Source organism: Microtus pennsylvanicus, chromosome 2 (assembly GCF_037038515.1).
Source record: "Microtus pennsylvanicus isolate mMicPen1 chromosome 2, mMicPen1.hap1, whole genome shotgun sequence".
In the NCBI taxonomy this organism is placed as follows: domain Eukaryota; kingdom Metazoa; phylum Chordata; class Mammalia; order Rodentia; family Cricetidae; genus Microtus; species Microtus pennsylvanicus.
The window spans coordinates 108809130-108822988 of NC_134580.1; the positions used below are offsets into that span (position 1 = coordinate 108809130).

At 45.6% G+C, this 13859-nt stretch overlaps 2 protein-coding genes and 1 non-coding gene across 5 annotated transcripts in view; all 3 read left to right on the forward strand.

The window, feature by feature from the left end:
* Nucleotides 1-3862, forward strand: part of Ptpra (protein tyrosine phosphatase receptor type A) — a 99437-nt gene extending 95575 nt beyond the window's left edge. The window contains exon 23 of one of the 3 annotated variants that reach the window (XM_075962170.1): nucleotides 2517-3862. The gene's annotated coding sequence lies outside the window, so the exon portion shown is untranslated. Of the gene's footprint in view, nucleotides 1-778; nucleotides 1977-2219; nucleotides 2485-2516 lie in introns of those variants that run through there. The other 2 variants (XM_075962169.1, XM_075962168.1) reach the window with 2 other exon arrangements.
* A 627-nt stretch (nucleotides 3863-4489) lies between these two features.
* On the forward strand, nucleotides 4490-6100 carry Mrps26 (mitochondrial ribosomal protein S26). The gene is made up of 4 exons (XM_075962175.1): nucleotides 4490-4758; nucleotides 4848-4994; nucleotides 5097-5220; nucleotides 5669-6100. The coding sequence occupies exons 1-4, from the start codon at nucleotides 4547-4549 to the stop codon at nucleotides 5786-5788; spliced, it is 603 nt and encodes a 200-aa protein (XP_075818290.1). The 5' UTR covers nucleotides 4490-4546; the 3' UTR covers nucleotides 5789-6100.
* A 1012-nt stretch (nucleotides 6101-7112) lies between these two features.
* On the forward strand, nucleotides 7113-7216 carry LOC142845267 (U6 spliceosomal RNA). Its single transcript, XR_012909836.1, has one exon. It is a non-coding gene; the product is annotated as a U6 spliceosomal RNA (small nuclear RNA).
* Nucleotides 7217-13859: the final 6643 nt, after the last annotated feature.

The window sequence follows — 13859 nt, forward strand, 5'->3', positions numbered from 1 at the left end:
GGCAGAGGCAGATAGATTTCTATGAGTTCGAGGCCATCCTGGTCTACAACGCAAGTTCCACGACTGCCAAAGTTAGGGCTGTTGCAGAGAAGAACCCTGTCTCAAAAAATCAAAACGATAAGGCTGAAGAGATGGCTCAGAGGTTAAGAGCATTGCCTGTTCTACCAAAGGTCCTGAGTTCAATTCCCAGCAACCACATGGTGGCTCACAACCATCTGTAATAAGGTCTGTTGCCCTCTTCCAGCCTTCAGGCATACATGTAGACAGAATATTGTATACATAATAAATAAATAAATATTTTTTGAAAAAAACAAAAAAAATTTTCAAGAGGAAGAGAAAGATGTATGGGAGGAATCCCAGAATACTTGGAGAGCTAAGATAGACCAAGAGCAGCTCTACAGTGTGAGTGTAAGTCCTTGAGCGATTCTGTCTCTCTAGGGCTGGAGCTCTAAAGGGCCTCCAGTACCTTAGATCCTCGGTGTGACCAAGTCCAACAGTGGAGGAGAATGGCTGTTGGGTCAGCAAGCCCGCAGTAAATACAGCACTAAATATCATGTCAGGAACAGCTATCCCGTCTACCAACAAGGAAGGCTGCTCTTGTCTTGCTGAGGCTAGTCTTGGGTGGGGCATGCTGGAGTGTTCTGGATAGTGCAGCTGAGCAAATGTTAAACACACCCGCTTGCCAATAGCTGTCTTCCAGTAGGGATGACCTCAACTCTTTGCTCCCCTTCCGTAGATTTAGCCCTCAGCCTTTCCTTCACTTTTCTTTCTTAACCAGGGCTTCAGTCGCACGAGGGACTTCTGTATGTCCAAAGGAAAATGTGTCTCGCATAGCACAGCCGTGTGGAAAGAGAAAGAGTGACCAATTCATCCATGACGCTCTGGCAGATGAGCTACAGCTGGGTCGGGGGAGGGGTCGGAATGGAAGTGAGCATTCCAGCCTCCAGCACTGCCTAGAGCCCTACCACTTAGACCCTACTTCATTGACTCCACTTTGTCACCACTGCCCCCCAGGTCACCTGCCATTGAAGGCAGGTGACATTGAGGAGAAAAGTGAGCACATTTTTAAAAAATGTAAATAGAATTGGTGCACAATCTGCACAAAACAGGGTGATTATAAGTTCTTTAAATTTACTGCAGTGTCCAGGTCAAGGGACGAAACTGGCACTTGGTGTTTCTCAGACCTTAAGAGGTGTTGTTAGACTCCAAAGCGTTAAGTTGGAGATGCCGCTCAGTTGACAGGATGCCTGCTTAGTGTGTGCAAAGTCCTGCATTTAACTTCCTGCACAACATGAGCTGGTCATGGTGGTAACACATACAAGAGGTGGAACAAAGAGGCTCAGAAGTTCAAGAAAGCCTCTATTAAGAAAAGAAAAAGATTTCAAAAAAAAGTTCCTTGTGGATTTGTTTCCAACATGTCTATATGGTAACTTATCTCTGTTAGTAGAGTTGAAAAGTTCAGGGAAAGGGCTCTGCCTCCCTTTTGACCACCTTGTAGCCATTTTGAGTTTTTGAATATTTTTGTGTGTGTGTGTGTGTGTGTGTGTGTGTGTGTGTGTGTGTGTGTGTGTGTGTATGCCATAGAATACATGTATGGAGATCAGAGAATAATTTGCAGGCGTTGGTTCTTTCCTCCACCATGTGGCTTCCAGGGATTGAACTCACGTCCTCACACTTGACAGCAAGTGCCTTTGCTCATCTTGCAGGTTTACCATTTTAATTTTTTTAATGTGTTATATGCACGCATACATGTGAGTTTCCCTCAGAAGCCAGAAGAGAGTATTGTGTCCCTGGGAAATGAAGTTATAGGGATTTGAGCTGTCTGATGTGGATGCTGGGAATATTTAACCTCACTGCAGGGCCATCTCCAGTGCCATTGTGATTTTTGTTTCAACCTCGGATCCCTTCTATCTATTGCTGTGACGAGACGTTATGAATATGGCAACTCTCATAAAGGATAGCATTTAATTGTGGTGGCTTGCTTACAGTTCAGAGGTTCAGTCCATTATCATCATGGCAGGATATGGCCGTGTGCAGGCAGACATCGTGCTGGAGAGGGAGCCCAGAGGTCTACATCTCGCACAGGCAAAGGAAGTAGACTGAGACACTGAGTGTGGCTTGAACACGTATGAGACCTCAAAGCACGCCTCCACAGTGGCACACTTCCTCCAACAAAGGCACGCCTTCTAATAGTGCCACTCCCTTTGGGGTCCTTTCAGATCGCCACACCTAGGAAGATCTGAGGCGGGGAAGCATTTGTCTGATGACTTAAAATCCAGCAGCAGCTTCACATATGTTCACGGAAGTGGATGTTGTGAGAGGGGTTTGAGTAGCAGCCTGCACCTCCTGTTTCAAGATGTCACTGCACCATGGCTTGGTTGGCACACAAGCCTAGCACTCAGGAGACGGATTCAGGAGTATTACCACAAGTTCAAGACCAGCATGGGCTAAGTTGCAAATATAGGGCCATCAAGTAGGACCCTGTTTAGGTTTTTGTTTATTTGTTTGTTTTCAAGATGTCACTGGATTTGACACCAGAGGAAATGGCGCTCCTGGTCATTAAATCCTAGAGTCGCCCTGCAGCGACCCAGCGGCACCTCCCCCATAATTTACCCCAACAATGCTGTCTATTCCTGTCCTTGCCGCCTGCGCATGGGAGGGTCAGCAGCTGGAAATACTTCTGTCACCACTGCACACCAGTCCACATCACCACAGGCCACTGGGACAGGGAGCAGAGAGCCTGCCCCCTCGTCCTCTAGCTGCAGCCAATCAAAATGTCTGCACACTGCTCATCCATTTTAGGCCTAATATCTCTGTTCTCTGCACTTACACTTAGGAAACCCCCCAAGAGAAGTGTGGGTGGGCGTGGACATCCGAGGACTTCAGCGCTAACCGGGTTAGGGGGTGTCTAGGAAATGTCTTGCATCCAGAAATGCTTTCTTGGCCCAGACTCAAATTGTCTGAGGTGCCGGTTGGCTAGGGTGACCCAGAAAAAGATGTGGTACACACACACCTTTGATCCCTGCACTTAGGAGGCAGTGGCAGGTGGACCTCTGTGAACCTGATCTACATTGTGAGCTCCAAGCCACCAGACTATGTAGTGAGGCTTCTCTCAAAGACGGGGAGGGATGGGCTCTGTGTGGAAATGCGGGGCTCCTGGCCTTCAGAGCAGCCCTGCAGGGGCCAGCTCCAGGCTACAGTGGTGGTAGTACCCTCAAGGGCACAGCAGTGATCTCATGGCTGGCACCCTCAAGGAAAGCAAGACTCCAGCTCACCGCAGGACTCCAGAATACCTTCTGGCATCAAATGGACAGTGGGTCCCCTAAGCCTGAGAGGAAGACAGTGCTATCTGGGACTCCTCCACCAGAACTGGGCCTGGCAGTTGAGAGTAGGATGTAGGCAGCCTTTGTGGTGAGAAAATGTCAGCTACTGAAGCCAGCCCAGGCCACTCATCGCCTCCCAAGTACTGTGGATGGACAGGACCATGGCCTGCTCTTCTCTGCAGAATTTGGTGTTGACGGTACTTGAAGGGACTCCAGCCCGCTGGAGCATGTGGTTTTGGCTGGCTTTGTCCTTCCCCCTCCACCTAGCTAAAAAACCATTAGATTACATCCCTAAAGCTAAGCCATCAAGGTCTATTCCCTTACTAGGACACTTTCTTATGCCAGATTCATTCCCAAGGATGAGTACCAGAGTCCAGCAATCAAAAGCCTTTGGTTCACATAATTAACATTCCCAATCAAAATACACCACCAATTCTAACACAGACCTCCGCTTTCTCTGCAAGGTCGTTTGTTGCCGTTTTCTGACTCGGGCACTTTCACTTTTCTTCCCGGCCTAATAAAGGATCTCTCTGCGAAAACAGGTGTGTTTGCGTGTGGTTTGTGCCTACCCGGTACGGGAGGAAGTCCCTGATGTACGGGGGCGGTAGCGAAGAGGGTGGGTAGTCTCCTGCAATACTGAACAACTGTTTATTCTGGTGAAGAGGAAGGAGTACTAAAAAGCTTCATAAATAAGAGTCGCATCCGAGTCCCTCAGGTTGCTTGACAGTCAAGCCAGTATTTCTCAAGGTGGGCAGGCCCCGAGTCAGGTTGTGAAGAACAAGGGTCACCATCGGAAGGTCATAACAGTCACTGATCCTAAGAACTGTGGCAACCGCAGAGCTGCCCAAGACCACAACAGGGCAGTGCAGTGCAAGGGAATGGTTTGTAGTTTACTAAAAGGTCGTGTGAGCCTAACTTAAGTGGCTATAAGCTCAGAATTTCGTGCGTCCGGCATGACAGGGTAAGCAGCCCGCTCGCCAGTCGCACAGCCAAAGCTTGGGGGCTGTGTCTAAGCTTGGGAACCGGTAGACGGGGCGTCCGGTGGTGTGCGGGTGACGCTGCGGTCGAGCGGTGTCCATCAAGGTTCTCCGCCCCTCCCACTCGTCCCGAGACTCCGGGGAGGCGATAGGCCAGGCAACAAAAGCCCAGCCCCGATGGGACCGCGACTCCCGTGGTGCTCCGCGGCCACTTCCGGGCCGGGCGTGCAGCCGGCCGCCGCTGTCATGTTGCGCGCCCTGAAGCGCCTGGCCCCGCGGCCCGGGTGCCAGCCCTCGACCGTGCTGGTCCTGCCCGCGCGCGGCCGCAAAACCCGCCACGACCCGCCTGCCAAGTCCAAGGTCGGGCGCGTGAAGATGCCGCCCGCAGTGGACCCCGCGGAATTCTTCGTGTTGACCGAGCGCTATCGGCAGTACCGGCAGACCGTGGGCGCGCTCAGGTGTGTGGAAAGGGCAGGCGGCCATCGGCAGCCCCCGGGAGTGTTGGGGAGGGAGGATGGGTGCCGACTTGAAGCCCGTCCCCACCCAGGCAAGAGTTCGCTTCGGAAGTGCGCAAGAAGGCGTATGAGGCCCGGTCCGGGGTCCTGGCTGAGCGCAGGGTGCGGGAGGCCGCCGAGGAGCACCGGGCGCTCATGGCCTGGAACCAGGAGGAGAACCGGCGGCTGCAGCAGCTAAGGTGCGGGCAGGAGTGAAGGGCTGGGTGGACTGGGTGGGCTGGCTGGCTCGGGGCCAGGCTCAGCCGCGGGCCCCCTCACCCTCTGCCTCTCGCCCCATTCAGGATAGCTAGGTTGCAGCTGGAAGCACGGGACCAGGAGCTGCGACAGGCCGAGGACCAGGCCCAGAGGGCCCGGGAAAAACAGGCTTGGGTGCAACTGAAAGAGCAAGAAGTCCTCCAGCTGCAGGTGGGTCAAGGTCATGGGGAGCGTGGGCATTGGGGACTCCGGGGAACGCAGCGCCAGGAGTCTTCTCGCTCCGCATAAGGAGGGACTGTTTGTCCTCGCAGGGGATAGTCACATCAGGGACACCCATAACTGAGACAGCGAAGCTTTCTTCAGTGTAAGAGCTCCTGATGAGCTGGAGAGTCCGCCCCCTCTCAGCAGGTTGTCACGGTTGGTTCTTGGGTTCTGGCTGAGAGATCTGATGGGCGATTGGCCAAGAAGCAGGCAAAGGTGGTCGAGGTCACCTAGTACTATTCTGCTGAGAGAATGACGGGCAGCAAGGCCCGGCACACCGAGATACCCTTCTTTAAGGGCACTTGGAACCTCCGCCTTCCTGGGCTAGAGACGGTAAACTCTGCAGAGCGCCGGCTCTGGTGGAGCTCCCTTGTAGCTAACTTTTCCCTTCCCATAGGAAGAGGCCAAAAACTTCATCACCCGCGAGAACCTGGAGGCACGGATAGAAGAAGCGCTGGACTCCCCGAAGAACTACAACTGGGCCATCACCAGAGAAGGGCAGGTGGTCAGGAACTGAGCACAGAGGCTCCTAAGGGCCCAGAGTAGGGACAGTGCTTGCCAAGGAGCCCCGTGTGCATCCTATGGCAGACGACTGAGCCTTTCCTAGAGCAGCCCCCATCAACCCCAGATTCTGAGCGAACCACCTGACCTGAAGCTGTTCCGACACTACATACAAACTCAGGACAGCATCAGTCTCTGGGAAGTTCCTGTCACACAAAGGATCAAGCTCGACTACATCCCCTCTAGCAGCCAAGCTATCTTCTGAGTCACGGAGGACTGTGAACCAAATGGTTGCTGCTTTTCTAAGTAAAGTTTTACTGGAGGCCCATCTGTCCTGTTCACTGACTGTCATGCGGTGCCCTGGGGACAGGAGTAAGCAGTCACCATAGAGCCTAAACTGCTTGTAAAGCCAAAGGCATTTGTTGTCTGACTTTTTTGGAGAATAAGTTTATTTGTCCCTAACTTTTTGGGTCTTTAGCTGACTAGCCAGAAGCAGCTTTCACCTAACCGGGCCTCTCTCCCTCCTTCCCTCCCTCCCTTCCTTCCTTTCTTGCTTCCTTTTTTTCTCCCTAAGACAAAGTCTCTCTCTGGCTGTGCCAGAATTCCATATGTAGACTAGGCTAGCCTCGAACTTATAAAAACCCACCTCCCTCTGTCTCCCAAGTGCAGAGATTAAAGGTGTGTTCCTCAAGCCCAGTTAAGGGTTCAATTGCTAAAACCTTGAAGTCTAGAACCTGTCAGGGGAACTGGGAAGATGACTCTGTGGTTAAGAGCCAGTACTGTTCTTCCAGAAGATCTAAATTCAGTACCCAGCCAGTCAGCTCACCGCTCCCTGACTCTCCAACTCCAGGGGATACAATGCCTCTAGCCTCCACAGGTACATAGACACAGAAATAGTAAAAACAGTAGGCATGGTGGCACGCTCCTGCCAGCACCTTCCATGTGAGTTTAAAGCCGGCCTCACTTATTTAGCCAGTGTGAGGTCAGCCTGGGCTCCATAAAACCAACTCTAAACCTAGGACTCAGGAGCTGAAGGCAGGAAAACTTAGAATTTAATACTAACTTACATGGAGAACTTGAGGCCAGCCTGCATAAGGCCCTTGCAATGCCAAAGGCTGGGAATGAAACCTGGGTCCTCTGGAAGAGCAGCCAGTGCTCTTAACTGCTGAGCCATCTCCAGCCCTGCAATATTGCCACCCAGCACGCCACACTCAGTTCTGCTACATCTGCTTCTTTGCCCGCTATCACAGCTGCTAAGCAAGTGGGTCTCCTGGGGGACTGAGCATTTCACAAAACCTTTCTCGACAAGCAATCTTTGTTGTTAAAAAGTCAGAATTAATGTGCTCACTTCAGCAGCACATACATTAAAATTGGAGCAATACAGAGATTGGTGTGGCCCCTGTGCAAGGATGACATGCAGATTTGTGAAGCATTCCATAAAAGAGAAGTCAGGATTAAGTTACATTTGCTCTTAGGCAAAATTACATGCAAGAGCATCAGGTGTTTTGAGGAAAACGAGTTAGTTATATACAAATTTTATAGCTTATATTTTCCCAGAATTTCGGATAATATAAATCCTTAACTGTCAAAATATATTACCATCTCAAATTTTATTTCAATCGCCTTTTGGGGAGTTGAAGAGATGGCTTAGCAGTTAAGAGCACTGGCTGCTTTTCTAGAGGACCCAGGTTCAATCCCCAGCACTCACATGGCAGCTAACTCCAGTTCCAGGGGATCCGACACCCTCACACAGACATACATACAGGCAAAACACCAATGCACATAAAATACAAATAAAGAAATTATAAAAATCTAAGCTGTGTTTCAATAGCCTTATTGGGTTCCAGGGTGCAGTTTCATGGTAGCGTGCTTGCTTACGAAGGCCGGGTTCCATCCCCAATACAGGAAACATCCCAGAGTCTTTAAACAACCCTAGCTGGATACTGATGTCTTCTTTATGTTTGCTTCTCAAACAATGTAACCAAAGTGTAAACTTTTTTCTCTGCTCTGTCACGACCATGGTGAGACTTGACAGTGATAGGGGGAGTCACAGACAAGCCTTTCAGAAATTCATGTCCAATTTGATGCCATCTGGCGGCTCAATGGTATGAATCCAAAACCACATAATTAAGAGGGGTTGGTGGCATAGCTCGGTGTAGAGCAAATTCTTGGCATGTGTGAGGCCCTGGATTTGAGGCCTCGAATGAGGACCAAAAAAGCAAAAAGGCATCTAACATGTATGAAGCATTTTCTTTATCCTAGGCACTGAGCATAGTTTTGCATATTGTTCTCCTTTATCACAATAATCTTATAGGCAGACACCGGTAATATTCCTGTCTACTTGCGACAGAACTGAGCCGTGTATTAAGACATACGGCGTGTAACTAATACCAGCACGTGGGAGACAGGCGGAAGGAGGCTGCATTCCGGGCCGGCTTAAGCTACAGAGTGACGTCCTATCTCTTTTCTCTTTGAGACCTTGTCAAGAAAGAAAAAAAAAATGTTAGTAAAGATAGTTGAGAGGGAATGGAGGTGGCTGGGTTTCAAACCCAAAGTGGTTGGGCTAGCGAGATGGCCCAGTGGATAAGGGGGCCTGCTACCCAGTCTGGTAACCTAGTTCAGTGCCCAGCACCCGCATGGCAGAAGAAGGAAATTGAGTCACCAGGCCAGCAACTTCACTGCAGCCTCTCATGGCGTTTTCTCTGGTTCAACTCATGCATATGGATTCCTACACAGAAGCACACAGTAGGCCAGTCAGCTCTCTGTAGTGGCGTAAACGAATGCAGACAGTTTGTAAAAATATATATATAGTTTTAATGCAGAAATAGACTTACAGAACCACCGTTCCCGCGGAGACCAGGAAAGTAGAAGAGGAAGCTCGGAGCACGCTCGCCAAATTTATAGGCAGACATTAGCCCTAGGCGAACACGCCCCCTAAGGGGCGGGACTTATCCCTACATCTCCCCTTTTTGTCTAAATAAGACAGAACTAAACCAAATACAACTACATACAATAACAACAAATAATAAATATAACAAACAATATTGAGAACAAAAGCTTTGCTAAACATTCTATCTCAAGGAGTCCAAATAATGTAAAGAGTAACTACAATTATATAATCTTCAACTCAGTCAAAGATCTGAGAAGGGAATAAACACTACTCAACAAACGAGATATATCCAAAATGTGCAACAATTGACAGACAACTGACTACCTGGGCAATCACCCAAAGTCTCGTTTGCAATGTTGAGTCAACCAATTTTGGCTAAAGCCTAACATAACTGACATACCATTATTAAAGGCAAGGAACTTTTCAAAACTATCTTACCCTGTCTTGGCAGGATATGACAGTCCTGTTTTATCTTTTGATGCACGCTCTGTATCTGTGTCAGTGGTTGAGGTATAGGCATTTCTTTGCCCAAAGGCCAGTTCTGCCAAATAGAAAGGCTCCAGGTGGAGTGTCTTTGGTGCTCAACATTCTCTCGGGAATGGAGTGGTGTTGCCAGGAGCAATTGTGTCTCACTATCACGAAACTCTGAGTTAGATTAAAGGCCATTTTCTACAGCTCTTTGAAGAGGTTGAAGATTATCTATCTATACTGAGTATAATCTCTATATATCTAAAGAACCTGATTAGTCTGATTATAAATGACAAACTTAGATGACTATTTATCTATATAATTCTCAATATCTATCTAACTTAAAGACAAAGACAATAAACAACTGTGTAACAAATGAGGATAATGACCTCCAAATATAAACACTGTACAAATATACATTGCAATATGGTAAATATATATCAATGCACAAACATTATATAAGTATCTTAATCAGAGGTAGAAATGTACATCGCAATATGGTAAATGTATACAATATATATATCAATACAATATATGTCAATATATAAAAATGTTTTAAACAGACATAGAAACATGCATGCATACAATAGTCAATATAATTTAACTTTGTTTCAATATACAAGAATTGATACCAATATATTTGTTTAAAAGCAGTAACTCACAATTATAAATCTATAATCCCATCATTCCCTCTTTTTTTTTTTTTCAAAATGATCCCTGAGCTTATAAAATTCCTCCCCCAACCTCCCAACCCCTAAATGATGTCCCTAAACCCAGGGGTAAACTTTACTGGGAGAGGGGACGTCGTCCTCTAGAATTACTTCCAGCTGTCATGGGGGCGACGTTCTTTCTGGGGGATCCTGTGAAAGTAAAATGATGGTTAAATTTCAAGATCAATGTCTTTTAAAATTGCAAATAGTCTCTGAGTATTTTGTGGAGGTCTGGCCAGAATGTTGTACAAGATGTGCACCATTTCAGCTAACCAAGTTGGGATCGTCTTGTGCAGCTGGTATCCAAAACAGGTCTTGTAGTAGCGCTATCAGTATCATGACGTCATCTCAACCAGGTAGAGTTGTTGTTGTGGGGCCCCATCTTCTTCCTGGAAACTTCAAATGTCACTTCGGGAAAAACTCATTGTTCATTGTGAAAAACTTAAACATTAATCATATAGACATATATATACATACATATATATATTCAATAAAAGGCATGATATATATATTCAATGAAAAGTATGATAGATATGAAGAAAAGCAAGGATGTTTTCTAAACTCATATTTCTTTCTGTCCCATATCATGGCTCTTGACATGAGACAGAAACTCCAGAAACTCTGGGTTTTTCTCTTACTAACAGGCTTGGAATTGGAGAAGGACTGAGCCAGAGTCCAACTTCAAAACCAGCTCTATATATTTATAAAGAAATGTTTAATAAGATATATAAATAAAAATTAATACTTACAAAATGTGTCCATCCATCAGTAATTAAATATTCAGGGTTCCTTAATTTCTTTGAAGATGAGTGTTTTCCTGTGGAGATAAGAAAAGAACCCCGCCTCCAAACCTATCTGTATTTCTTACCATCAGTATGTTCGCCATCCTTATGAAAGAATTGTTATTTATCTTTTCCAAGTGGCTTCTCTTCTTCAAACCGAACCTTTATTAATTTTGATGGTATCCACAATTTTTCCTCACCTGTGGAGATAAGAGCAAAACCCCTTCCCCAACGTAGCACATATCCTGGCTTCCATTGTGAGGTCAGCACATCCTTGAAATAAACTGGTTGATTTAGTTCAGTAGACTTTTCCATTATCCAATGTCTTTCTGCAGCCGTTGTTCCCTTCTCATTAGCGTTGAGAAAATTCAAGGTTAACAAAGCATTATGTAGCCTATTTCTGGGGGTGTTTTCCACCCCTTTCTGTTTGTTCAACATATCTTTTATAGTTCGATTTGATCTTTCTATGACTGCTTGACCTGTAGGATTGTATGGTATACCTGTAACATGCTTGATATTGTAATAATCAAAAAACTGTTTCATTTTCCTAGAAACATAAGCAGGACCATTGTCCGTTTTTATTTGTGTAGGTATACCCATGATAGCCATGACTTCTAATAAATGAGTGATTACTGAATCAGCTTTTTCTGAACTTAAAGCAGTTGCCCACTGAAAGCCTGAATAAGTGTCAATGGTGTGATGAACATATTTTAATTTGCCAAATTCTACAAAGTGGAACACATCCATCTGCCAGATTTCATTCCTTTGGGTGCCCTTTGGATTAGCCCCTGCAGGCAGTGGCGTTTGGTTATAGAAAGAGCAAGTAGGGCATTTCTTTACAATCTCCTTAGCTTGTTGCCATGTAATTGAAAACTCTTTCTTCAAACCTTTGCTATTAACATGATGTTTTTTATGAAATTCAGAGGCTTGTAGCACACTACCAATCAGTAATTGATCAATTTCTGCATTACCTTGTGCTAGAGGACCTGGCAGACCCGTATGGGATCGGATGTGTGTTATGTACATAGGGCAAAGCCTGTTCCTGATCAAATCTTGAACCTGGAGAAACAATGAGGTTAGTTCAGTATCATCAGGTATAAATTCAGCAGTTTCAATATGTAAAATAACTCTTTCTGCGTATTGTGAATCTGTAACTATATTAATAGGTTCTTTAAAATCCCTTAGCACCATAAGAATGGCATATAATTCTGCCTTCTGGACAGAATTATACGGACTTTGTTCCACCTTATCCAAGTCTTCTGATTTGTAACCTACCTTCCCTGATTTATTGGCATCAGTATAGAATGTACGGGCTCCAGTTATTGGAGCATCACGGACGATTCGAGGAAGAATCCAAGAAGTTCTCTTTATGAAGTTAAGCCGCTTGCTTTTTGGATAGTTGTTATTAATGTCTCCCAAAAAATTAGCACAAGCTCTTTGCCATGGTTCATTATCTTCCCATAATTTCTTTAGTTCATCAGCAGTGAAGGGCACTATAATTTCTGCTGGGTCTATGCCTGCTAGTTGACGAAGTCTCAACTTGCCTTTTATAATTAACTCAGAGACTTTTTCCACATAAGTTTTCAGTTTCTTACTTGGTTTATGTGGTAAAAAGATCCATTCCAAAATAATATCATCTCTCTGCATTAAAATTCCTGTAGGAGAAATTTTTGATGGTAGTATGACAAGAATACAATCGAGCTCTGGATTCACCCTGTCCACATGTGCCTGTTGTAATTTTTCCTCAATCATTGTCAGTTCCTTTTCTGCTTCAGCTGTTAATTCTCTGGGACTGTTTAAATCTTTATCACCATCCAAGGTTTTGTTCAAATGAATTATTAGATCAGGTGTTATTCCAATAGCTGGTCGTAGACTGGAAATGTCTCCTAACAGTCTTTGAAAGTCATTAAGAGTCCGTAGGCGATCTCTCCTAATTTGTGCTTTTTGTGTCTTAATTTTTTGCAAACCTATTTTATAACCTAAGTAATTAACAGAATCTCCCTTCTGAATCTTTTCAGGAGCGATTTGCAATCCCCATTTAGGTAAAAGTATCTTTATTTCTTCAAACAGTCTGTTCAAGGTATCCATGTTTGAATCGGATAACAAGATGTCGTCCATGTAATGGTATACTATAGATTTGGGAAATTTCTTGCGTATTATTTGCAATGGTTGGTTCACAAAATATTGGCACAGGGAGGGGCTATTTAACATACCCTGGGGGAGAACGGTCCAGTGATACCTCCTCGAAGGTTGAGAATTGTTATAAGTAGGCACTGTGAAGGCAAATTTTTCTCTATCTTCTTTTTGCAAAGGTATAGTGAAAAAACAATCCTTTAAATCAATAACTATGAGAGGCCATCCTTTTGGTAATAAAGAGGGCAAAGGAATTCCAGATTGCAGAGGGCCCATAGGTTGAATAACCTTGTTGATGGCCCTGAGATCTGTCACCATTCTCCATTTACCTGATTTTTTCTTAACCACAAATACAGGAGAATTCCAAGGGCTGGTAGATTCTTCTATATGTCCAGCATCTAATTGTTCTTGTACCAGCTGTTCTAAAGCCTGTAACTTTTCCTCAGCTAAAGGCCATTGCTTTGTCCATATTGGTTTCTCAGTCAACCATTTTAGAGGCAAGGCTGTTGGTATCTCTGAAGGGACATCAATTGCTTGTTCTTGTACAGCCCGAATGGCCGGTTTTCTCCGTTTGTAATATCTTTTAATATTATTCTCAGAACTATAGGCTCTAGAAGTAGCAGGAATGTTAATTTCGGTATTCCATTGTTGTAATAGGTCACGACCCCATAAATTCATTGCGATATTGGCTACATATGGCTTTAATTTTCCTATTTGTCCCTCTGGCCCTATACATTCAACCCATCTCGTGCTCTGCCTTACTCGAGATAGGGTTCCAATTCCCAGGAGCTGAACATTTACATTCTGAAGAGGCCAATACGGATGCCAAGATTCTGGGGTAATGATACTTACATCAGCACCTGTGTCCAGCAGGCCAGTAATAAAAATGCCATTTACACACACTCTCAGTTTAGGTCTTTGATCATTTATAGAAGTTTGCCAAAACACACGTAACTTATCTTTCTGATCATTATTGCTTGTAACAGTAGGCATGGGGCTTCCTAATTGTCCTGATGAGGCACGTTCTCTGCAGAAACTGGATATGACTGAACCATGTTTGCCATGGGGGCCTGTGAGGCCCCCCCTCTCACGTTTCCCGACTGT